This window comes from Gopherus evgoodei, chromosome 8 (assembly GCF_007399415.2).
Source record: "Gopherus evgoodei ecotype Sinaloan lineage chromosome 8, rGopEvg1_v1.p, whole genome shotgun sequence".
Classification (NCBI taxonomy): domain Eukaryota; kingdom Metazoa; phylum Chordata; order Testudines; family Testudinidae; genus Gopherus; species Gopherus evgoodei.
In genome coordinates, this window is record NC_044329.1 from 46,524,572 (window position 1) to 46,549,630 (window position 25,059).

The 25,059-nt window shown below is 48.1% G+C and overlaps 1 protein-coding gene across 1 annotated transcript; it reads right to left on the reverse strand.

Moving 5' to 3' along the window:
• Positions 1–10,456: 10,456 nt before the first annotated feature.
• On the reverse strand, positions 10,457–24,172 carry LOC115656707 (dimethylaniline monooxygenase [N-oxide-forming] 5-like). Its single transcript, XM_030573796.1, has 8 exons — positions 23,998–24,172; positions 19,918–20,106; positions 19,321–19,483; positions 16,404–16,546; positions 14,546–14,745; positions 13,675–14,027; positions 12,687–12,759; positions 10,457–11,755 (listed from the first exon to the last, which is right to left on the reverse strand). The coding sequence occupies exons 1-8, from the start codon at positions 24,136–24,138 to the stop codon at positions 11,410–11,412; spliced, it is 1,608 nt and encodes a 535-aa protein (XP_030429656.1). The 5' UTR covers positions 24,139–24,172; the 3' UTR covers positions 10,457–11,409.
• Positions 24,173–25,059: the final 887 nt, after the last annotated feature.

The window sequence follows — 25,059 nt, forward strand, 5'->3', positions numbered from 1 at the left end:
GTTAAGCAGCTAGCAGAGCAGAGCACTTTGCAGTGTGTTGGAGCAGCCTGTAGAACAGTGAACAGAGTGAAGTGGTTTGCAGGGACAGCTGGAGGAGTGGCACAGCTGATGTGGTGAAGCGGGTCATGGTGAAGGCTGCAGTAGAACTTCATGGAGAGGTGGAGCAGTTGGCCCTGGCCCACATAAGGTGCCCCTTAACACCCTGTGTGGACTCTCCCCTCCCCTTTCCACCCAGGCTGGGGGGATAAAACTCTGCAGATAAACTCTTGAATTCTGGGGTGGCACTGACCAGAGACTTTTGGGTTGTTGGACTTTGGGGTAACTGGACTTAAGACCCTAAAAGAGAAAGGACATTGCCAAATGTACTTGAAGGTGGGTTTTGTTTATGGTTTGTGTTATAATCCTGTTTGTGGTGTTTCTCCAATGGGATGCCGCATTGTTTCCTTCCTTTATTAAAAGGATTTTGCTACACTCAGACTCCGTGCTTGCGAGAGGGGAAGTATTGCCTTCTAGAGGCGCCCAGGAGGGTGTGGTATGTAAGTGTCCCAGGTCACTGGGTGGGGGCTCGAGCCAGTTATGCATGGTGTCATTAAAATGGAACCCCTGGATACTGAACCCGGCCCTTGTTGCTGCCAACTCAGAGGGGCAGAAGGGTTACATTAGCTTTATAAATACATTTAAAAACACTTGGATTATAGGAGAGAGAATAAAATCCCTCACTCAGTGCTCTTTGATTAAACCTTAATTTTCAAACCATTTCCCTTATGTATTGGAACAGTAATAATGGTTTGCACCACTATATGTCCAGACAGTTACATCACACTCATCACTATATCTTTAAACATGTATAGCATTTTTCTTCAAAGAATCTCAAAACATTTTACAAGCTTTATATCTTCACAATACACCTGAGAAGTAGCTAAGCATTATTAGATCCAGTATCCCAAACACAAAGGGTAGTGGGCGCCGAGGGGATAGAGCCCCCCGCACCCCTGCCCCCGCCTCCGTCCCCTCCCCACATGCCTGACCTGACCCGCGCAACCCTAGGAGCCAGAGGGACCTGCCTGCTGGATGCTTCCTGGGAGCTGCTTCAGGTAAGCACTGCTGGGACTCACCTGGCCCCATCTGGCAGGTCCCTCTGGGGTGGCTCCTGGCCAAGCAGGGGTGAAACCTGGCGGTTAGTTAGAGGCTCTGTATTACTGCTGTATTACAAAGAATAAATCATAATTATACAGATGGAGAAAGGTAAAGTACTTTCTCCAAGACCACATAATAAATCAATGGCTAAGCCAGAAATGGATTTGAGGAGCCCTGATTCAAATTTCCCTTTTCTAACCACAACAGCCACTATTGGGGGTGAGGGTTTGCCTTATGCTTTCGCTTAGAGCTTGTGAAAACAAAACAAACCATTTCTCAAGTTTGAAACCGAATGCAGGAATCAGAATATGAAGATCCTAGTATTAAAATTTATATTAGAAATAGTCAAATCTCACTGGTTTAAGTTGTCCGAATAGCACAGGAGATGCAGTTTTATCATAAATCTTGTGATATTTGGTATTTTGCTTAAATTCTGATTTGTTGAGGGTCCTCCTTGGACTACAGGATGTTTCCAGTCTTTATGTTTGTTGGATAAAAGACAAGAAACAAACAAACAAAACCTTTAAGATCTAATCCCTAAAGACTCCAAAACCAGAAGGCAAATAAAAATATTTTTTTCTGTTCTAACACAGGTCAGCACAGAATCTGAACTGGCAACAGAAAATGGGGCTCCAAGTAGGACAATAGTTCTTTACTCTTGCTAGGAACCCATCAGTGGATTTGGGAGAATAATGTTACTCAGTCAGTTTGTCTTTCCTGGCGTACTGCATGTGCTGGTGATGTCTAACTAATAATAATTAAGAGCCGAGTTTATTTCATACAAATTGTGTCCAGCGCCATAGATTCACTGGTCAGAGTAAACACGCACTGTATAATATTAAAGTATCTTTCCTAAAGAAATAGGAGGAGGAGAGAGAAACCAAAAACATCTGTGTATCACAATAGGGAACTGAGCAGTTTCTTTGTTACTGACTGCACCAAGATGTGACTGTTCAGGGAGCATGGGAGAGGAATGTATCTGAATAATTAAAACAAATAGTTTAGCTGTGATGTAAATAGGTGTGAATGACGACAGATGCACTGCACTTCAGGCTCAAAAAAATGCTGATAGATCTGAGCCTTAAGTGGCTTACCCAAGGTCTGTGATGGAGTAGGGAAGCTGGGTCTCCCAAATCCTATGCTAGCACTGCACCCTCGTCTCTCTTTTATGTTTCATCCTAGTCTGTGACTCTCTATACTTTCACTGTCTGTCATGAATGTAATAGTCTTCTAAATGAGATTATAGTAGCGCAGTGCACTGAAGTAACTGCCACCTCTTTTTTTAACAACACACTCTCCACTAATGATTTCTACAGGCGCCATGTCACTGTTCTTCTCGAATGAAATGTTGCTCAGATTGATGAAAGGGCAACAGATATGTAATGTATTAATTTACAATACTTGGCTATGAAGGGCTAGATTGTGCCTTTATAACTCAGTCCTGAGTAGATACATAGAGCTGAAACACCCCATGGGAGCTCAGCAAGGGGAGACACAATCCTTCTGTGAACTTCCAGATAAACCTGCTACCCCTAGTCCTGTGCTTAGCCTGCTCTAGTCCTTTGAGGAGATTTATCTTCCTGGGGTGTGCACAGAGGGATCAGTCTCTGTGGTCCCTCAAATGCAGTGACTATGCTGGCCATTTGGCAGGGCTTCACTGAGGAAAGTTTTTGTGCCTCCACCAGCATCCCCCTCCAAGGGCAAGTTGCAATGTGGTTTTAAGCAAAGCTGTTAATTGGACAAACTTGTGTTCAGTTACTGGTAATAGTTGAAGGCCTGATCCTGCAAATGCACGTGAGTAACTTTACTCCTGTGAGTAGTCCCACTGAAGGTCAGTGGACCCACTGACAGTACTAAGCACTCTGCCCCTAGGCTTTAGTCACTATAATGTCCTAAGTGGGCCATAAGCCTGAGCCTTCCAGAAAGTCACTCTAGGCTTTAGTGGTGAAAGGACTAGCTAGTCTGTCTGTTTTTAGAACTAGAGGTCACCAAATGAAATTAATAAGCAGCAGGTTTAAAACAAACAAAAGGAAGTATTTCTTCACACAATCAATCTGTGGAACTCTTTGCCATGGGATGCGGTGAAGGTGAACACTAAAGAAAGGAAAGAATGAGACTGGCAGAATAAGGACAGTGCTAATGTAACGCCAATATTTAAAAAGGGCTCTAGAGGTGATCCCGGCAATTACAGACCGGTAAGCCTAACGTCGGTACCGGGCAAATTAGTCGAAACAATAGTTAAAAATAAAATTGTCAGACACATAGAAAAACATGTACTGTTGAGCAATAGTCAACATGGTTTCTGTAAAGGGAAATAGTGTCTTACTAATCTATTAGAGTTCTTTGAAGGGGTCAACAAACATGTGGACAAGGAGAATCCAGTGGACATAGTGTACTTAGATTTCCAGAAAGCCTTTGACAAGGTCCCTCATCAAAGGCTCTTATGTAAATTATGTTGTCATGGGATAAAAGGGAAGGTCCTTTCATGGATTGAGAACTGGTTAAAAGACAGGGAACAAAGGGTAGGAATTAATGGTAAATTCTCAGAATGGAGAGGGGTCACTAGTGGTGTTCCCCAAGGGTCAGTCCTAGGACCAATCCTATTCAATTTATTTATAAATGATGTGGAGAAAGGGGTAAACAGTGAGGTGGCCAAGTTTGCAGATGATACTAAACTACTCAAGATAGTTAAGACCAAAGCAGATTGTGAAGAACTTCAAAAAGATCTCACAAAACTAAGTGATTGGGTAACAAAATGGCAAATGAAATTTAATGTGGATAAATGTAAAGTAATGCACATTGGAAAAAATAACCCCAACTATACATACAATATGATGGGGGCTAATTTAGCTACAATGAATCAGGAAAAAGATCTTGGCATCATCGTGGATAGTTCTCTGAAGACGTGCATGCAGTGTGCAGAGGCGGTCAAAAAAGCAAACAGGATGTTAGGAATCATTAAAAAGGGGATAGAGAATAAGACTGAGAATATATTATTGCCCTTATATAAATCCATGGTATGCCTACATCTCGAATACTGCGTACAGAGATGGTCTCCTCACCTCAGAAAAGATATTCTAGCACTAGAAAAGGTTCAGAAAAGGGCAACTAAAATGATTAGGGGTTTGGAGAGGGTCCTATATGAGGAAAGATTAAAGAGGCTAGGCCTCTTCAGCTTGCAAAAGTGGAGACTAAGGGGGGATATGATAGAGGTATATAAAATCATGGGTGATGTTGAGAAAGTGGATAAGGAAAAGTTATTTACTTATTCCCATAATACAAGAACTAGGGGTCACCAAATGAAATTAATAGGTAGCAGGTTTAAAACAAATAAAAGGAAGTTCTTCTTCACACAGCACACAGTCAACTTGTGGAACTCCTTACCTGAGGAGGTTGTGAAGGCTGGGACTATAACAATGTTTAAAAGGGAACTGGATAAATTCATGGTGGCTAAGTCCATAAATGGCTATTAGCCAGGAAGGGTAAAGAATGGTGTCCCTAGCCTCTGTTCATCAGAGGATGGAGATGGATGGCAGGAGAGAGATCACTTGATCATTGCCTGTTAGCTTCACTCCCTCTGGGGCACCTGGCATTGGCCACTGTCGGTAGACAGATACTGGGCTAGATGAACCTTTGGTCTGACCCGGTACGGCCGTTCTTACGTTCTTATGTTCACTTCAAAAAAAGCAGATTTCAACAAACTCAGAATGTGTAGGGAAGAAAATGGGGTGGGAGGAAACCTTAAGAGAAGTAGGAGTTCAGGAGAGCTGAGGGTTTCACAAGGAGACAGTATTAAAGGCACAGTGGCAAACTATCCTGATGCACACAATGCACAACCTGTGGAACTCTTTGCCAGAGGATTTTGTGAAGGCCAAGACTATAACTGGGTTCAAATAGGAACTAGACAAGTTCATGGAGGATAGGTCCATCAATGGCTGTTAGCCGGGATGAGCAGGGATGGTGTCCTTAGCTTCTGTTTGCCAGAAGCTGGGAATGGGCGACAGGGGATGGATCACTTGATGATTACCTGTTCTGTTCATTCCCTCTGAAGCACCTGGCGTTGGCCACTGTTGGAAGACAGAATACTGGGCTAGATGGACCTTTGGTCTGACCCAGTATGGCTGTTCTTATGTTCTTTTCTCTGGCATAGCCCTGGTCTACATTTAAAATTTTGCTTGACTTAGATCTCTTAGAGGTGTGAATTTTTCACACCACACAGTGCTGTAATTAAGCCAGCCCAGACCCTGGTGTAGACACAGCTAGGTCGACAGAAGAATTCTTCCAGTAACCTAGCTGCCACCACATTGGGAGGTCGTTTACTAGAGTGATTGAAAGCCCCCTTCTATTGATGTAGAAAGTGTATACACTATGGTGCTGCAGCAGCAGAGCTGCAGCTATGTAACTGTAGCACCACTCCTGGCAGTGCTTACTTGAGGTGGCTCCCAGGAAACTGCTGGCAGGTCCCTGAGTTAAGTGTCAGAGGCTGCATCCTCCTCCTCAGCAGAGTGTATGTAGACCGGTCCACTTTGCTCATGGCAGAGCCAAGGAAAGGAGGCACCTGCCTCTGCACATGCTGATTCTACCCAGGCCAGTCTGGGGCTGAGCACTGTTAGGCTGCTGCCCAGTTCACTTACCCACATTAGCAACAAGGGATTGCACCTGGCAGCATACATCTGCTTAATGTACAATTGGGACACCATTGTCCCGATATTCAGGTAAAATTTTGCATTTGGTAGTGAAATAGAAAATTAGTTGATTGGGAATGTCCCCTTAAATCTGACTGTGATCGGTTATCTACTGGCATTTTTGTTTTTTCAGGTTGTTTTCCAGTGTAACGCATATTTACGGTAGTTTACAGTTCTGAACCACAGTGCATACTGTAGGACAAACTACAGTGGGCACGTAATAACACGTAAGAAGCACAGAGACTTTCAGTGGCTAGCTATCTAGCTAACAGTTTTCAGCTGAAAACCTCACTTGAAATGGCAACGGCAAGGGAGGAGTCAACTACCTAAAACCAAAAAAGACAGTGCAGATACAGGACAGAATGGGAAGCCACTTACACCTGGATTTGGAAATCCTATGAGTGTGATTCAAAAGCTTTTTTGTAAAGCATGCAGGAAGGAATTTAGCATTTGCCATTGCAGTGAGTCTGATGTTAAGCATCATGCTAAATCAAAAAATCATGGACAAAACACCCAGACTCACATGAGCAACACTCTGGTCTTACATTTTTTCAGCAGGCCAAATCAATCCTTCAATAACAAAGTTATCGCTACTGAGCTAACTCAAGTTTAGCACACAGTAGTCCATCAACACTCCTATTGCTCATGTGACTGTGAACTTAAACTGGCACCTACCTTGTATCCAAATTCAACGATTGCAAAGCACGTCAGCTGTGGCCAGACTGAAGCGGAGGCATTGACCAAAAATGTGCTGTCACTATTCTCAACAGAATTTTTAAAAGACCTCAGCAAGCTAGATGGTCCCTATTTCTTAGCTGCCACAGGTGCATCTAACAAGGGCAATGTGAAAACTTTCCCCTTATCACTGAAATACTGGACACCTGAACATAGGGTCCAAGATAAACTGTTAGACTTCTATGAGCAAAGTGAAGAGACTGCAGAGGCAATAAGCAACACATTACGTGAAAAACTTGCGACACACAAACTAGACCTAAACAAAGTGTCTTCCTACTGTGCTGATAATGCAAACGTGAATTATGGAAAGCGACAAGCAGTGTACCAGAATTTAAAAAACCAAAATAAAAAATCTTACCAGCAAGCAGCCCTTCCCTTGTTATGCACAATGCCTTGAAACATGGTAGCAGTACCCTACAAGTTGACATTGAGAGTCTGGTGATTAAGATGTTCAATCATTTCAGCAGTTCTGCTAAGAGAATAGCAGCATTGAAGGATCTGTTTGACTTTGAGGATATGGAGTATGCCACTTTACTGCGCCATGTTCTGACACGCTGGTTGAGTCTTTTCCCAGCTGTAAACAGGCTTGTAAATATGTGGCAGGCTGTTAAGTGCTCCTTTGTTTCTCTGGGCAGTAAGACGTGTCCAACATTTCTATGGATGCTGTTCTCAGACAGGGAAAACGGTGAAAAGGCCTAGCAAAGTTGAAGTTCATCTGTTTTTCCTCCAGAATGTCCTGAAAATCTTCAATGATACTGTGCTCTGATTGGAAAATGAGAGTATGACAGTATGTGAAGTGTATGCCATAATGAATACTCTGAGAATTAAACTTCAGCAACGGAAAAATGGCATATTCTTTGGCGCCAAAGTTGAAAGTGCGTTAACTGAGATGCTGCCTGTCACTGCTGCATGTCTCCAGAAAGACTTCATGAAATTTTACAATGTGTCAATCCTATATTTGGAGAAATGGTTTGATTTTTCAACAGCTGGCTACTTTTTCAATACCCAGTGCCTGAACATCAAAGTTAATAGGGTATTCGAATTCAAGGATCTGTCTGCAGCCGTGACAGCTGTAAACTTTCTGAAAACAGTGGATCCTGATCAGCTGTATAATGAGTACTGTATCATCAAAGACATCAACTCCAAGTTGGAGAGCCTGGAAACTATTCAGTTGGGGAACTCTGGTCTCAAGTGCTGAGAAACAAGGACAGTAGCACTGAATTCCTGAACATGGCAAAGCTGGTGTCATACCTGCTCAGTATACCCGTAAGCAATGCATACTTAGAACGTGTATTTTCAGTCATGAAAGGTGCATGGACTGATATCCGGAATCGAAACAGCATAGACTTGGTGCAGAGTGAAACCCTTGTCAAAATGAATTTCCAGATGAGTTGCAAGGACTTCTACAGCTTTGTGATTGCTCAGAAGCAAGTTATGACTATGGCAAAGTCAGCCAAACAGTACTAGACTTCTGGCATATCTGAGAGATATGCAAATTGGGAAGTTGATTTATTGACTGAATAAAAAACCCAGCCCTTTTACCCCTGTTGTTTGTTTAGTGTACAAATAAATCTGTATGTTTAAATATGTATTACGACTAAGTTGTTGGCATTTGGTGGTTCCCAGTGAGTCTGATGCTGGGTAGAAATCATGGGACTTCAATCCAATGCGATTCAATTCAATTCAATAAAGCTTTATTCAACATGTGCACAAAGAGAGCCCCTGGTACAAAGAATCAGGCAGAGTCCCTCCAGCAAGGAGCCCCTCCCCTCGCTACTTTATAGCACATGGTGCTTATATAACAAGTTATATAACAACTTACATAACATGAACCTTAACCAATCAGCGTTAAACAAACCCATATATGGGTTTGTGTATCACATGCTCATTGTGCTCCAGTCCACATGCCAAGCTCACACCCCTCCCCATGGCCTTCTCCAGAATGTTGCTAGGCCGGTGAGCCACAGCATGCTTCCCTATGCATAAGCACCCTGTAAACCACATTTTATTTAAAATAAACACAACCATACCCTTGAAAGTCTATAATTTAGACTCACTGATTCCAGACCTCTGTGATGTAGTTTGCTTCAGCTGTCAGTGGCTGAAGCTGAGGTTGAAGGCAGGCCTGGGGGCCTCCTCTCTGTGACTGCGGCTGGAGCCAGAGTTAGAACCGGGAAATTCACTCCCCTGCCTGCAACTGGATCTGACTTTGCAACCAGAATCCTGCGCCCATGTCCTGCAGCTTCAGCTGGGGGCTGGAGCTGGAGCCCTATGCCCCCGGCCCTGTGGCTTCTACTGGGGGCTGGAGCTGGGGCCATGAATCCTTGCCCTGTGGCTTGTGGCGCAGGCTGCAGCAGGGGCCATACAACCCCTCTCACAACTTCCTAGGGCCCCCTCTCATGGCTCTGTTCACCCGTGTCGTGGTCCTCTCTCCCCCTGTCAAGGTATTTTCCCCACTTTGAACTTTAGCGTCCAAACAGTGGGGACCTACATGAACCCTTCTAAGCTTAATTCCTAGCTTAGATCTGATAGCGCTGCCACAAACCAGAAATTCCAGTGTCTAGTACACTCCCTGGCCCCCCAAATCTTCCCTGGGGAACCCAAGATCCAAACCCCTTGGGTCTTAAAACAAGGAGAAATAAACCATTCCCCCTCCTTCCCCCTCCCAGACTTTCTCCTTCCTGGGTTACCCTGAGAGGCTACACTGATCCAAACTCCTTGGATCTTAAAACAGAGAGGAATTAACCCTCCCCCCACCTCCTTTCCCCCCACCAATCCCCTGGTGAGTTCAGACCCAATCCCCTTGGGTCTTGAACAAGGAAAAAAAATCAACCAGGTTCTTAAAAAAGAAAGCTTTTAATTAAAGAAAGAAAAAGTAAAAATTATCTCTGTAAAACCAGGATGGAAAATGTTTACAGGGTCTTCAGCTTATATAGACTAGCCTAAAATACAAGTTACAGCAAACAGAGGTAAAAATTCTTACAGCAAAATACACATTCACAAATTAAGAAAACAACCATAAGACTATTCTGCCTTTTCTAGCTAGTACTTACTATTTTGAACATGAGAGACTGTTTCAGAAAGATTGGAGAAAGACCTGGTTGCACGTCTGACCCCTCTTAGCCCCAAGAGCGAACAACGAACACCACAAACTGCACAAACAAAAACTTCCCTCCACTGAGATTTGAAAGAATCTTGTCCCCTGATTGGTCCTCTGGTCAGGTGTCAGCCAGGTTATTGAGCTTTTTAACCCTTTATAGGTAAAAGGGACATTAACTCTTAACTATCTGTTTATGACACCACCTCCCCCCAACCGCTCGCCCAATGTATCCTGATATTTCACGCTTGCGATCTGGTCACCCTAGTAGAGATGTCACCCCTGGGTGTGCACTTGTTGAGAGCCTCCTCTTGCATGAGACAGGCAAGGAGCAGCACAGATGCCCTCCTGGCAGGGCCAGGTGTGGAGAGTTGCCCCAGCATCATTGGCAGCAGCTGGTGCCTGCCACTTGCCTCCTACAGTGACTGCACTTAGCAGGGCTCTCCCTGAACTTCCCCATGTTGCTAGGATTGGCTAGGGCTGAAGCTGTCTGGCCATGATGCAGAGGAATCCTCCTCTGATTGGCTGCCTGCCCCCCTTGCCTGCATCTCGAGGTAGAATGACCAACCAGCCCTGCGCTGCCAGTGTGCCCCTTCCACGCTGCCAGTGTGCCCCTTCCACACTGCCCCCCTGCCCAGTGCCCTGCCCTTATGCCAGCGCCCCCTTACCCTGAGACTTCCCCCACAGATCCCTATGCCCAGCACCCCATGCCTAGAGACCCCTCCCACTGACCTCCCACCACAACTGCACAGCATCCTGCACATCATACCCCCTGCCCAGCTCCCCCACCCACAGATTCCCTACTGTCCAGCACCCCCTTCCGCTTGGGAAATTCAGGACTGGGAGTGTGTTTGGGCCACCTTGCTGGTTGTAATGAAGGCTGGTGGAAGCCGGAGAGGGACTGTAGACAGGCTTCTGGGGTCAGAGCTGCTGAACCAGGGCTGTCTAGCACAAGACACAAAGGATGAGATCTGCATGCTTGTCGGGTGGCAATGAGCATCCCAGGCTGTGAGCTACAACAACAAAGCATTGTGAGGTACGCAGGGCTACAGGGCAAGTGGTGGAATAACCCCTGATTGTTCTGGATTGAACCCCACACTCCGTTACATTTACATCCATTCATTAAGGCTGTGTCCAGTCCCTCAATCCCAATGTTTCTGCAGTTTAAGGGCTTTCCCTGTGCTCCTGCCTCAATTCCCCTGGCAGCACCACCTCAGTGTGCAGTAGATCCAAGGCAGAAGTGCCATTTCAGGCACTGGTGCCCAAACTAGCAAGGGGCCAAGCAACTAATAAAAGAGCAGTGAGAGTTTGGCCCAGTAGCCTACCACAGAGAACTCTTGCCATATGTGTCCAGTCTCCCTCCTACTGCTGAGACATTACAATCAATGGAATTATTGCATGCAGATTACCTATAGAGGAAGGGTGGTGACTGGTTATGTCTCATGTCACAATGGCCCCACTTAAACTTCTGAGCTATTACCACCTGTGCCTGTCTGTGGCCTTTATAATCATAACAGCTAGCAGCCTAAGGAATATATTTAATGAAATCAAAGATCTCTAACACAACAGCAGACACTGACAGCAGATAACATAATCAGCAGCCATAGTTGAGAGGGAGGAAATTCTCCACACACAAGTGGTAACGGATGGTTGCACTGGATGTGTGGTAAAGTTGCAGGGAGAAAATTAGAAACCAACAGAAACCAGATAATCACATTTTACATAATCCCCTTTTCCTATGTAGAGAACAAGCATTTAAAAGTAAGCAAAAATTATAGCAAAGAGAGCAACAGCACCAACTATCTTAAATAAATAGGGCACTGAGGTGTGGTGGGTGTAATCTCCCACTGGCCTGGTTTTCAGAGGTTTAATGATCCGTTCTCTCTGAGTCAGGATGGCTTTCCTGGCTCCACTCCATTTCCCTGGCCCTCTCAGGCGGTACTGGTACGGCGTGCAGGGGCCAAAGAAAACCTCCATGGCAAGCTTTGGATCCGTGAGGAAGAGAGACAGCAGGTTGGGCTTGACTCCTGCCAGGCAGGCAAGTTCATCCATGTATTCAACATAATCCACTTGGATAGTGTGGCGCGGGCTTTTCACATACCTGAAATAAGAGAGAGAAGTGTGGGTGCCTTGTAGCGTGATAGAATGGAGACTGCACTGACCAGAACATGACGTTCCTTAGGGGCACCAAATTTGAAGAATCTCCTCCTCTGGAATTAATTCCCACTATAACTGGAATTAAAGGAAAAGCTGGGTCACGATTCCATGTGCAGTCGTAACTCATGCCAGGTGGGTATAAGTGTCTTTGTCCCCTTCTAATGGCAGGTCACCAGAAGAGATTTATAAGGCTGCTAATGGAGTTTGCTCAATTGGTAAGCTATGTGCATGTAGCACTGAAAGCCCTGTCTTCAAACTCCACTGTCAGTCCCATATATCAGAGGGGTAGCTTGGTTAGTCTGGATCTGCAAAAGCAGCAAAGAGTCCTGTGGCACCTTATAGACTAACAGACGTTTTGGAGCATGAGCTTTCGTGGACTCTTTGCTGCTTTTGCAGTCCCATATATGTTGGTTTTAAAAGTAGTGCCTAATGTGGGGCTCGAATGCCAGAAGATCTGACATGCTTATCTCCAGGTGGGGGATATCTATAGAGAGAATGAGTCCTTATCTCTTTCTTTTGGCTGAAACAGGATTTTCTCCCCTATTCACTGCTAGATTCAGCCACGATCTGGGGGATAGGGATGAGGATCGAATTGCTTAGTTTTCTACAGTTATAATTTTAATATTTAACCTTGTTCTTTTTTGTCACGTTTATGTGTAGAAGGAAGATAGAGATGGGAGAACAATTCCACATCAAGTAAATGTTTCCAGATAAATTTTAATGAAGAGAGCTAAGACTGGAAATACCAGACTCTTTACAACAAATTGGTGACACATTGGAGGTATTTTAGAGAATGATAGAAACTTAAGACATCCTCAGAGAAAGACTCCTTCCAAACATGCCCAGTAATTATTACTTCACATAAAGGTTCCTACCGTTTTGACATTTCATCTTTCTTCTGTGTAATATCGGCCATCATGTCGCTTTCTGTGGGCAACCTGATCAGCCCTAGAAGAGAAAAGCCAGAGTATGAGCAGAGATGTGTCTGGCTCCTTCAGAAGGGAATCAGCCATGTCCAGAGAGAGCTCTGTGTGTGAGGAATGGGGGAAGTTGTTGTTTCCTACAGGAAGCACTGCACCCTGGGCTGGGAACGCCGCGATTACTTTGTGTCCCCAAAGTTCCAGAGCTTGGAGCTTGTGGAGCCCAGTGGACAGCCTGAGTCTGTGAGAGACATGGCAGTTAGACAGTCTATCTTCAGGCCTGCTGACAGGGGAGAGAGCAAAGGGAGCAACTTCCCAGGGGTACCAGCAGCAGAGCTAGCAGCAGCTCGCTGGGCACCAGCCAGCAGAGGCACAGCATAGTTCAAATATCAGGTGGACCGTGTCTGCATGGGTGTGGCTTGTGCGCGTGTGCACCAGCCGCTGCGCGCGGTCTAGCTCTGCACCCATGTGGCGACACCATGCCAGGCCTGTGGGCCCATTGACTGTTCTGCCCTGGGGCCTGGAATTGCTGTCAACAAGCCTGTCTATCTTTATCAGGACCTGCCTAGATCTAGAGTTGAGATTCCTTCTCCACAGTTTCGATACTTCCTGTGACTCCTCTCCCCCTTTTCCTGGGATCACAACATTTCCATACTTCCAAAACAGAACAAGTGAAGGCCCAACCTCCTGGAGAGCAGCCATCCTGGAATACTTGGGATTGAAACAGCACTATGGTGGAGAGGGATATGGGCTGGCTCATCATCATGGCACTCATGCGGCTATTGTCTGCCACCCAACCCCAGCCCAGGGACTTCACAGCTCTGCTGAACTCGGCTAGTACTATGCCAATCCAGAAAGGCCCTCTACTAACACAGGCTTAGGATTTCAGAGAGCTCTGTAACCCAGATACCCCAGGCTATTTCCTGCATTTTGGTTCACATACCCTTGAACACTTGTGTGGCCAAGCGACTCTGGAGTTCTGCAATGGGCATGATGGCCCCCAGTGGCTGGACGAGACCAATGAAAGCCAGAGTTGGCTTCTCTAGGTGAGGAGGGAAGATGAATTTATACAGGGAGACCTGGTTTTCGACCACTTTGACACAGTCCTGGAGGAAGGGGAAAGAGAAGCTGTATCCTGTAGCGAAGAAAACTGCATCAATGTCCTCCTCTCTGGTGCCATCTTCGAAGATGGCGCCAGTTTCAGTGAACTCCCTGATGTTCGGTTTCACCAGCACTTTGCCAGAGATGATGCGGTTTGGCAGGTCATCGTTGATGGTTGGGTGCTGGCTCATAATCCTGCATGGCAAAGAGAAGGTATGTCAAGATCTGTTTGGACAAATGGCATACCTCTGAAAGCAGGGCAGGATGAATGTGATGATCAGGTCTCCTCTCCTCTGTTACGAGAATTTGGCCCAGACAGCACAGCCATGTTACTAGCAGCATGAGTGCAAAAGGCTGTTTGAAGTTGCTTGGTGTCTGTTATGGCTCCAGTAGCGTAACAGGCCCTTAAAGGGGGTAGAAACAGCCCCCTGAGATTATCCCCAGGCAGGAGGTGCCGCACTACGGCCATTCTTCCCAATTGTCACAGGAAGGAGGGCATAAGCTCTGAGGGTGCTCTAACATACACTGACAGCTGGGTCGGGTCCTGCATGGTGCCAGAACACAGGAAACACAAAATCACCCTCCCACACCTTCCCCAAATCCCGTGATGGTGGAAGGGAAAAGTCAGGACCTAGGTCTTTTATATCTAACTCCCATGATTTGCCATCCTGCCCCAGCAGGCTGAGGGGAATATTCCATGTGTTTGAAAGCACCTGTGCTGAGGCCTTAGACCGTAGTGTGCGTGGTTGAATCTTGCATTTAGTCTGTTCTCTGCCCATTGGTTAACCATGGATGTAGTCAACACCTGCTTGAAAAAGGCTTTTAACCTGGTGGTGAGCACTATGTCCACAGGGTACCCTTGCTCCTCAACACGATTCAGCACCCATGCCCCACGCCTGGTGCTGAGGAAGACCTAGACAGTGGAGAAAGACAGCTCTCTTGCACATTGATACATACTGTCCTGAGTTGTGCTACTTGGCACTTCATGGCACTGGCAGGGATTGTTACTGTCATAAGTTATCTGCAATAGGGTGAGTAATATAGGCCATAGTTAAGATCAGAGCTCCAGTATGCTGGCCACTTGTACAGCCACATTGTGAGGGATGTTCCTGCCCCAAAGAGCTGACAGTTTCAATCTTTATCCCTGCCCACTCGGCCCTGGTTCCCACTGGCATCCCCCCCATGCACGATCTCCACTGACATCCCCCCCACTGCCTCCGACTCCCAGCTGTAGTCTCACTGGAGGTTATGGGGATCTCAGAGAGAGGAGCCTGGCTGGGACTGTGAGGAACCTCACTGAGCTGTGACCTTGGTCCCTGGCTGTGTAACAGAGCAGGCTGCACATAGGAGTTGTCTGCTTCCTGCCCAGCAGGGTGCAGCCAGTTCTCAGGGTCGACACCGCACTACTATCTGTGGGCTCGTGGTGTCACTGCCTATGCTACCCCATTGCTGGACATCTGCCACACACCCAGAGAAGGGAGTGACCATCCTTAGTCCAGGGCCTGTGACAGCTTTGGAAAGGACTGGCAGATGCTTCCATGTCAGTACCCTTATCTCAGACATACTTGTACATTCTCATAGGGGGCGACATGTCTCTTCACAGGGACCTTCCCTGACCCTCCACCTCTGCTGTGCATCCTGTCACTGCTAGACATACAGATCCTCTGGGATGCCCTGAGGAACGCTGGGCTGCAAGTGGGCAGGTGGCTGGGCCAGCTATGAAATGGCTCTGGGTACTGGAGACCCTGTTCTCCTTGTTAAACTTTGCCACCTTTTTCTTCCTCAGCCCATAGTTCTGTTTCCTTCCTCTGCATTTATTTTCCCTGCAACTTGTGCCCAAACCCTCTTGTGTTGAAGCAACTGCGCCAATCTTCAAACCCATGGAGGCTCCTGTCATCTTTCAACACACTACCCAGCTATTCCCTGGCCACATCTGATTTCCTGCCACCTCTGGTGCCCTGCACGGCTGGTAGGGATGTCGCTGTGGGTGCCTTCCTCTGACTTTATGCAAGGTACAGGTAGGCAGGGGCAGATGAGCGAATGAGGAAGTGGGACATGGTACTCTGAGGGCAGGGCACAGCATTGTGGGTAATGTGCTGGTCAGTGTGCATTGTATCCAACCTTGTACCCAGTCTACAGTGGCTAGGATTCTGCTACAGTTCCTAGCTGTAGCACTGGTCTCTCTAGCTCCTGGTGGAGTGTAGATCTTGAAGGGCCCAGTTCCATCCCTGCTCTAGGGCAAGACAGCAGCTGCCATACAACTAACAGCTGTAGGCAATTCCCTATTTCCATTACATCCACTTGGTAAGTGCAGATTGCCCATGATGATGCTTTGATACCAACTCTGATGAACCATATAAACCTCTGTATCTCCTCTCTGCAGTTAGGGGCTGCTTCAAATGGGAGTCTTCCCATTGACTTCAGCAGAGGTTGGGTCAGGCATTTAGTTTGGGAGTTTCTGGGGTTTGTGTGGTGGTGCAGTGTATTGGCTGGGGCTGCTGCCATTAGCCCATTGAGGTGCAGGGTGCTGCACTGTGCCATGAACGTAGAGCCATGCCTCTGGAGCCAAACCTGATCAGCTTCATGGCTGAGCTCCACGGCCAGGTCCCCTCCCGAATTGCCGATGCCGATCACAATGACTCTCTTCTCCGAGAACTCCTGAGGACTCTTGTAATCCCGGCTGTGGTAGTAGCGGCCTTTGAACTTTTCAATCCCTGCCAGGAGAGAGTGGACCAGCTCAGGCTTTTGGTGCTAGAGGTGAGGTAGTGTGTTTGGCCTGTGTCTTTGCCCACTTGAACATTGTGGTTCTGGAGCTCAACACAAACAGTGAGGGGGAATCCTCTGTTTAGAGGAGACTGTGTGGGTGGGGACCAGAATGGCATTCTGGGCTGCACCTCTAAAAGGTGCACCACAGACCCATCATCCCAGAGGAAGAGTGGAGCAAAGATAGGTTGAAGTCATTGTTTCACCTTCCTGACCCTGAGCAGCTCTGTGGGGCTGGAGATGCCCCGATCTATCTGAGTCATGGCAGTTCCCCAGTTCCCCTATTAGCCACAGTGCTGCAAGCTACATCTCCACCCTGAGGCTAACCCCACTGTCAGCCTGACCTCTGGCAGGCCTCCCCTCCCCAGCTCCCAAGCCAGGGATTATACAAGCCTCTTTGTTGGAGGGCAGCCTATAGCCATCTTCTGCAGTGCCTGCACCAGGGGAACTGTCCCCCAGCTGGGACTGGGCCTTTTGGAGCACTCTACACTGCTCTGGCCATGTACCCGGTGTAAACGAGCTGGTGTGTAGGTTGGAGCCTTGCCTCAGAGTAATAAGGGAGTGTGAGGCTGTGGGGACAAGGCGCAAAGTAGAGAAGGGGCAAAACGAATACAAGAGACTCTGTTGTAGCAGTCAAGCTTTCAGGGAAGTCTTCCCTCCTCCCCCAGCTTAGATTCATAGACTTCAAGGCCAGAAGGGACCATGATGATCATATAATCTGACCTCCTGCACACTGAAGGCCACAGAACCTCACCCAGCAGCTCCTGTAATAGACCCATAACCTCTGGCTGAGTTACTGAAGTCCTCAAATCATGATTTAAAGGCTTAAGTTACACAGAATCCACCATTTACACTAGTTTAAACCTGCAAGTGACACATGGCCCGTGCTGCACAGGAAGGTGAAAAAACTGCCAGGGTCTCTGCCAATCTGATCTGCAGGGAAATTCCTTTCCAACCCCAAATATGGTGATCAGTTAAACCCTGAGCATGTGGGCAAGACCTACCAGCTAGACAACTGGGAAATAATTCTCTATTCATAACTTCTCCAATCTAGTGTCCCATCACCAGCCACTGGAGATGTTTGCTGCTAGCAGTCATGTAGCAGCTATATGCCATTGTAGGCAGTCTCATCATACCAGCTCCTCTATAAGCTTATCAAGTGCTGTCCTGAGGTCAATTAGGTTTTTTGCCCCCACTGCTCCCCTTGGTAGGCTCTTCCAGAAGTTCACTCCTCGGAGGGTTACAAACCTTTGTCTAATTTCAAGCCTAAACCTGCTGATGGCCAGTTTATATGCATTTGTTCTTGTGTCCACACTGGCACTTAACGTAAGAACATAAGAACGGCCGTACCGGGTCAGACCGAAGGTCCATCTAGCCCAGTATCCATCTACCGACAGTGTCCAATGCCAGGTGCCCCAGAGGGAGTGAAGCTAACAGGCAATGATCAAGTGATCTCTCTCCTGCCATCCATCTCCATCCTCTGACAAACAGAGGCTAGGGACACCATTCCTTACCCATCCTGGCTAATAGCCATTTATGGACTTCACCACCATGAATTTATCCAGTTCTCTTTTAAACGCTGTTATAGTACAAGCCTTCACAACCTCCTCAGGTAAGCAGTTCCACAAGTTGACTGTGTGCTGTGTGAAAAAGAACTTCCTTTTATTTGTTTTAAACCTGTTTTAAACTTAAATAACTCCTCTTCTCCCGCCCTAGTATTAATCCTTCTGATGTATTTATAGAAAGCAATTGTATGTCCTCTCAGCCTTCTTTTGGTTCAGCAAAAAAAGCCAAGCTCTTTGAATCTTCTCTCATAAGATTCCTCTGATCATCCTAGCAGGCCTTCTCTGCACCTGTTCCAGTTTGAATACATCTTCCTTAAAGACTGGGGACCAGAATTGCACACAGTATTCCAGATGAGGTTTCACCAGTGCCTTGTATAATGGCACTAACATTCCCTGGTCTCTACTGGAAGTATCTTGCATACATCCTAGGACTGCATTAGCCTTTTTCACAACCACATCACATTGGCAGCTCAGTCATCCCATGATCAACCAATATTAGATCTTTCTCCTCCTCCTGTCTCTTCCAACTGATAGCAAAAATTCTTGTTGTTAGCCCCTAAGTGCATGACTTGCACTTTGCAGTATTAAATTTCACACAGCACAGGTTGGTCTGGGGCTGTAACACCAGAGGTTCTGAATAGCTGGAGTGAAAGATGGGAAGGGGCATAAGGTCACCAATACAGAAGTTTGAGAACCACTGCCATAGATCTACGTGACTGCTGTATGTGCTCTTCTCCCCCCTCTGGCATGCTCCTGAGTGGCTCTCTGTATCTGCTGTGCTGCCTATGGCTTTGGAAGCTACGTAACCATTTGGGCTTTGTGTGCTCTGAATTGCACCTTTCAGTGTCTCAGGGGGCTGTTGGGCTGCCATCTGGTGCAGCTCCTTTGCTGCTGTCGTGCACTGGCATATTCCTGAAATGGGAGAAGCACCAGGTAGTGGCTGACAAGCTTGGCAGCAGTTCCGTGGTTACAGTGGATAATCATAGAACCCTAGGATTGTAGGGCTGGAAGGGACTGCTAGAGGCCCATGAGTCCAGCCCAGGACTCGTGTGTGTCCCAGGACCAGCCCAGGAGCACGTGCTCATTGCTTTCCCTCTACTTATCCCTTTGGAAAGTCACTGCTCAGCTAAGGCCTTTTCCCTTCCTGCTCTGCGACGTACCTGGGAAGGAGTCCAGTGGCAGATGGGCATTGGTGTGATGGCCGCTGCACACCATGACCCCATCAAAGACGGCCGACTCCTGCTTCCCTTCGGACTCCGTGACAACATCCCATTGGCCCGTGGAGGAGAAATCCGGGCGCTTTGTCACACTGACCACAGTCGTCTGGAAGGAAAAAGGCACTCACAGAGCTGGCACCAGGGAATTTCATCCTTGACACTAACCTCCTCCCCGTGCTTGAGTCAGCAACCCAGCCAGGAGGCACAAGGCCAGCGCACAGCTGGGACCAGCAGCAGGAGGTCAGTTGGGCTCTGCTGGGTTTTGCCTCATGGCCTCTGCGGATTCACTGGCTCCCACCGGGAATGGGGCTGCAGCAGCTCCTTGGACCTGGGCTGTAACTTCATCCAGGCAGCCCCCAGACAAAAGGAGGTCCCAGAACAGCCCCTCCAGCTCTCCCTGTTCCATGACTGTGAGATGTTTCCTCATTGGGGGGGATTCTTTCACCCAGGTCTTGCACACCCGTGCGTGCACATGCACACTCACACACTAACATACACACACAGAATCCTACCCCTGCTCGCTGGGCCAGCTCTCCTCACCTTGAAGCGGATATATTTCAGAAGGTCGAAGTGGTCGGCGTACATGCGGAAATACTCCATGATTTTGGAGTTGTGCATGTAGTTGGGGAACTCATCCGGGATGGGGAAATCACTGAAGCACATCATCTCCTTGGAGGTGTTGATGATGACAGATTTGTAGATGCTGGCTCTGCCCTCTTCGGGATTCTTCTGCAGGAGTGAGAGAACATAGACATTACTTTTGAATATTGACTCTGGAAAGTAAAGCTGTAGCAATGAAGGTGGAATGAAGCCACAGGTGGTGTGATCTTCCCTAATACAGATGTTGCCCTAGCAGCCTCCCTACTCTGCAGAAATACACCTTGAGCATCCTATACATTTTCCTTCACCCTGCCAACACACGACATGCCTTTCCCTTTACCCCATCCCCATCGCATGCACAGCCTCAGCCCCCATCACCCCATTCTCACCTCTTGGCCACACACACACACCCTCCATGCCCTGTGTTGACACCACACCCTCTGGACCACCACTTCTGGTGGCATTTGCCAGGATGTCCCTGTCTCCCCGTGACGGTGCGAATGATCCAAACCAAGGGTGTGTGTAGTGGGCTGGCGTGGCTCCCCTCCTCCCCGGAGAGGGTCGAGCCCTGCCGGAGGCCAGAGTGGGCGGAGCTACGGAGCTCTGAGCCCACCCCTCAAAGAGTCAGGCGGCGACCCGGAACTTTAAAAGCCGGCCCTCAGAGCTCAGTCAGGCCCCAACAGCCAGAGAGATCAGACGTACCTCAGGGAGCTCGAGACTGGGAGACTCTGGCAACCCAGCGGAGCCGCCCAGACTGGCTCTCCCGCTCTCGATACCGGGAGGAGCTGCCTGACCTTCCCTGTGCTCGCTATTTGGAGGAGCTGCCGGAGCCTCCCTGCGCTCACTATCTGAAAGAGCTGCCGGAGCTTCCCCGCGCTCGCTACCCAGAGGAGCTGCCGGAGCTTCCCCGCCCCTGCTACCCGGATTTGCCGACGGGGCTTCCCCGCACCTGCTGCTGCCCGGAAGAGCCACCGGCGCTACCCTGGCCCGACCATCCCGAGGAATTCCCGGACCTACCATCCAGCCCTGGTCGTGATGAGCCTATGCTCATGGACCCTTCAGAGGCCGATGCTAGGACCCAGGTAGGTCCCAAGGGGGAGTACAGAAGCAGCCCGGGGGTAGCTGACCCCCGTCAGGCTGCGGAGCTGTCGGAGCCTATGTCAGTGTGTTGCGGCCAGGATCCCCACTGACTGACCAGCGGAGTGACAGCAGCTGTTAGGGCCCCGGGCTGGGATGCAGTGGAGTGGGAGGGCCTGCGTCCCCCCTGCCACCCCACTCTGGGGTGGCAGACTCCCCCTCTCCCTGGCCTGAGCTTACTGACTCAGCGTTTGCTGCCCTGCCCTGACCTAGAGCTGGACCTTTAAAACTGTTACTGTTGCTCAGCCCTGACCAAAGGCCTTGTCATAAACAGATGGTTACGGGTTAATGTCTCTTTTACCTATAAAGAGTTAAGAAGCTCAGTGAACCTGGCTGACACCTGACCAGAGGACCAATCGAGGGACAAGATACTTTCAAATCTTGGTGGAGGGAAGTCTTTGTTTGTGCTGTTTGTTTTGTTCATTGTTCACTTTTGGGGCTAAGAGGGACCAGACGTGCACCCCAGGTTTCTCCAATCTTTCTGAATCAGTGTCTCATGTTTCAAAATAGTAAGTACTAGCTAGAAAAGGCGGATTAGTCTTATGTTTGTTGTCTTAACTTGCAAATGTGCATTTTGCTGGAAGGAGTTTTACCTCTGTTTTCTGTAACTTTGAATCTCAGGCTAGAGGGGAGGGAGTCCCTCTAGGCTATATAAATCTGACTACCCTGTAAACATTTTCCATCCTAATTTTATAGAGATAATTTTTACTTTTTCTTTCTTTAATTAAAAGCTTTCTTTTTTAAGAACCTGATTGATTTTTTCCCCTTGTTTAAGACCCAAGGGGACTGGGTCTGAACTCACCAGGGACTGGTGGGGGGAAAAGCGGGGGGTAAGGTTAATTCCTCTTTGTTTTAAGATCCAAGGAGTTTGGATCAGTGTAGCCTCTCAGGGTAACCCAAGGAGGGGAAAGTCTGGGAGGGGGAAAGGAGGGGGGATGGTTTAATTCTCCTGGTTTTAAGACCCAAGGGATTTGGGTCTTGGGTTCCCCAGGGAAGGTTTTGGGGGAACAGAAAGTATGCCAAACACTATATTTTGGCTGGTGGCAGCGTTATCAGATCTAAGCTAGGAATTAAGCTTAGAAGGGTACACGCAGGCCCCCACTTTTTGGACGCTAAAGTTCAAAGTGGGGAAAATACCTTGACAGGCCTGAGCTTACTGACTCAGTGTTTGTTACCCGCCCTGACCTAGGGCTAGGCCTTTAAAACTGTTACTGTTGCTCAGCCCTGAGAAAAGGCCTGAGCTTAGTGACTCAGCATTTGTTACCCGCCCTGACCCAGGGCTGGGCCTTGAGAACTGTTACCCTTGCTCAGCCCTGACCAAAGGCCTGAGCTTACTGACTCAGTGTTTGTTACCCACTCTGACCTAGGGCTGGGCCTTTAAAACTGTTACTGTTGCTCAACCTTGACCAAAGGCCTGAGCTTATTGACTCAGTGTTTGTTACCTGCCCTGACCTAGGGCTGGGCCTTTAAAACTGTTACTGTTGCTCAGCCCTGACGAAAGGCCTGAGCTTACTGACTCCGCGTTTGTTACCCGCCCTGACCCAGGGCTGGACCTTAATCTATTACTGGTACTACTCAGTCCTGATCCAGGCCTGAGCTTACTGATTCTGTGCTTGCTGTCCGCCTTGGCGTAGGGTCCGGCGCCTCGTGGCTGGTACGGCAGCCCTGCCGGAGGGCCTGAGCCCCTTGCCCGCCGGACAGACAAGCACCGCAAGGACCGCTGGGCTAGTTTCCCGGACCAACTGGAGTGGAGTGGGCCGGCGTGGCTCCTCTCCTCCTGGAGAGGGTCGAGTCCCGGCCGCCCACGTTTACAGTGTGGCAGGGAGAGAGATTTGCAATCGGCGCGTGCAGGCAGGCAGCCCTGCAATGGCCTGGTGAGGGTGAGCCATGCAGCAGAAGTTCACTGGGGCAGAGGAAGCTGGAGAGGAAGCCTGTCACTGCTGTGGACTCCCACCTGCTTGTGCCTTGTTGGACATCAGTCAATGTTTTGCCACTGAATTCAGTGGGAGCAGGACAGGGCCCCCTGTCTGAAGGGAGCCTGCCAATTCTGGCACCAGCTCAGTGGGGAGAAGCCATCACTTGCCTGTGAAAGGAACATTGTCCCATTTCTGGATAAGTCTAGTTTGTTCTTCTCCAACCTAAAGGATTCGCTATGAGCTGAAACCCCTCTGTGCTGGCCCTTCCCCTCCAGCCTCCTGGCATCCCGATCGTCAGAAGCAAGGGCCTGATCCAAAGCCCATTGAAATCAACAGGAGTCTTTCCACTGACTTCAATGTGCCTTGGATCAGGCCCTAAACCAGAGCCATAATTGCACTCTGGGTGAGGTGACTGCATGCTCCAGATGGGTGGAAAAGACCCTCGCCAGCAACTACATTACCCTGCAGCCTCCTCTGGGCGCAGACCTTGTTAATACCTGCACACGCCCGAGGGACTCTGTATATAATAAGATTCCAGGATTGTCACTGTGAACCCTAGAATGTCTGCTGTGTCCGTGTGAAGTAATGGGAACAGCTGCAACCATGGCAGAGAGCTCTTCTTGTTCACACTATCATCAGGTTCAGACATCGCTGTGACTGACAGTCCGTTACTGTCCTGCTTTTAAATTTCTCAGTCATTTTTGTCTTTTTACACACATGGGGATTTCAGGAATTACACCTGTGTGACCATATGGGCTTTCATCTGGTAGAAATAATGATACAGTTTGATACTTAGATTGCAGTCTCTTTGGAGCAGGGACTGTCCTTTTGTTCTGGGTTTGTACAGCACCTGGTACAAGAGGGTCCTGATGCTTGACCGTAGCTGCTTGGTGCTGTTGCAATACAAATAATAAATAATAGCCAGAATTCAGAAAAGCACCCACACTCATGATGAACTCAAACCTACCTTGAATCTCCAGAGCCCGCCAATATCTTCACTTCTCTCAAAGCAGGTGGGCTCCAGCCCATCATCCAAACAGCATTTAATGGTGCACAGTCCACTGGATCCACCACCGATGACTGCAATCTTCTTCTTGGCCATGGCCATCTGTCTCAGGAGGAGGTGCCGAGAGTTGTGGAGGTATCCTGGGAAGGGAAAATGTGCATCTTCTTTTCACATGACTTACAGCTTTACCTCGGGAAGAATCCCTACAGTGTCTTCATGAGCCAAGCAGACCAGCAAAGGAATCCTTCCCAGAAATGGCTTTGTTCTTTGTATTCTCTAACCCCTAGGCACTGGATCAGCCAGAGATACTAAACTGCTGTAAGCGCTTGTCTCCATGGGGAAGTTATTCTGGAATAAGGTTGGGGTGACTATAAAGGGCTATAGCTATTCCGCAGTAACTCTCTGTGTGGACGATTGTATCTCGGAATAAATGTGTCCCCATGGGGAGTCATTCCAGAAGAGTTATAGTGGGATCGTTATTCCAGGACACCTAGTCTGGTCAGTTTTCTTGTGCAGACAATCCTAAGGCTCTTTGATCTGGAATGGTCATGGCAGACTGTAAACTGTTCCTAGCAGGGACTGTCTCTTCTTTTATGTTTGGATAGCCCCTAGCACAGCAGGATGGAGGGGGGATATCCTGGTCGTGTCTGGGGTCCCTAGGTGCTATTGCACAGGTCTAAGAACAAAGTAACCTACACTTCACCCCCTTGTGCAAACTGACACTCAGTTTATTAGGAGAACTGCCCTTGGCAAAATATGTCACAGGTTAGTGTCCATGGTTTTCAGTGCAAGATGGCAACAAATGAAAGCTACCACAGAGTTATGGAACAGAAAATAGAATCTCTCTCTATGCAGCTCTTTTAAATCCTAACTAATGCAAGTCTCCATACAAAATGTTCAGTCCTCTTTGGAATCTTGCTAAAGAAAGATTAAAACAGCTAAATGTGGATTAAGTAAGGCTGGGGTGAGGAATATGATAATACAAGATTAAGCACAAAGGGGACATCTATATTGCAATCATGG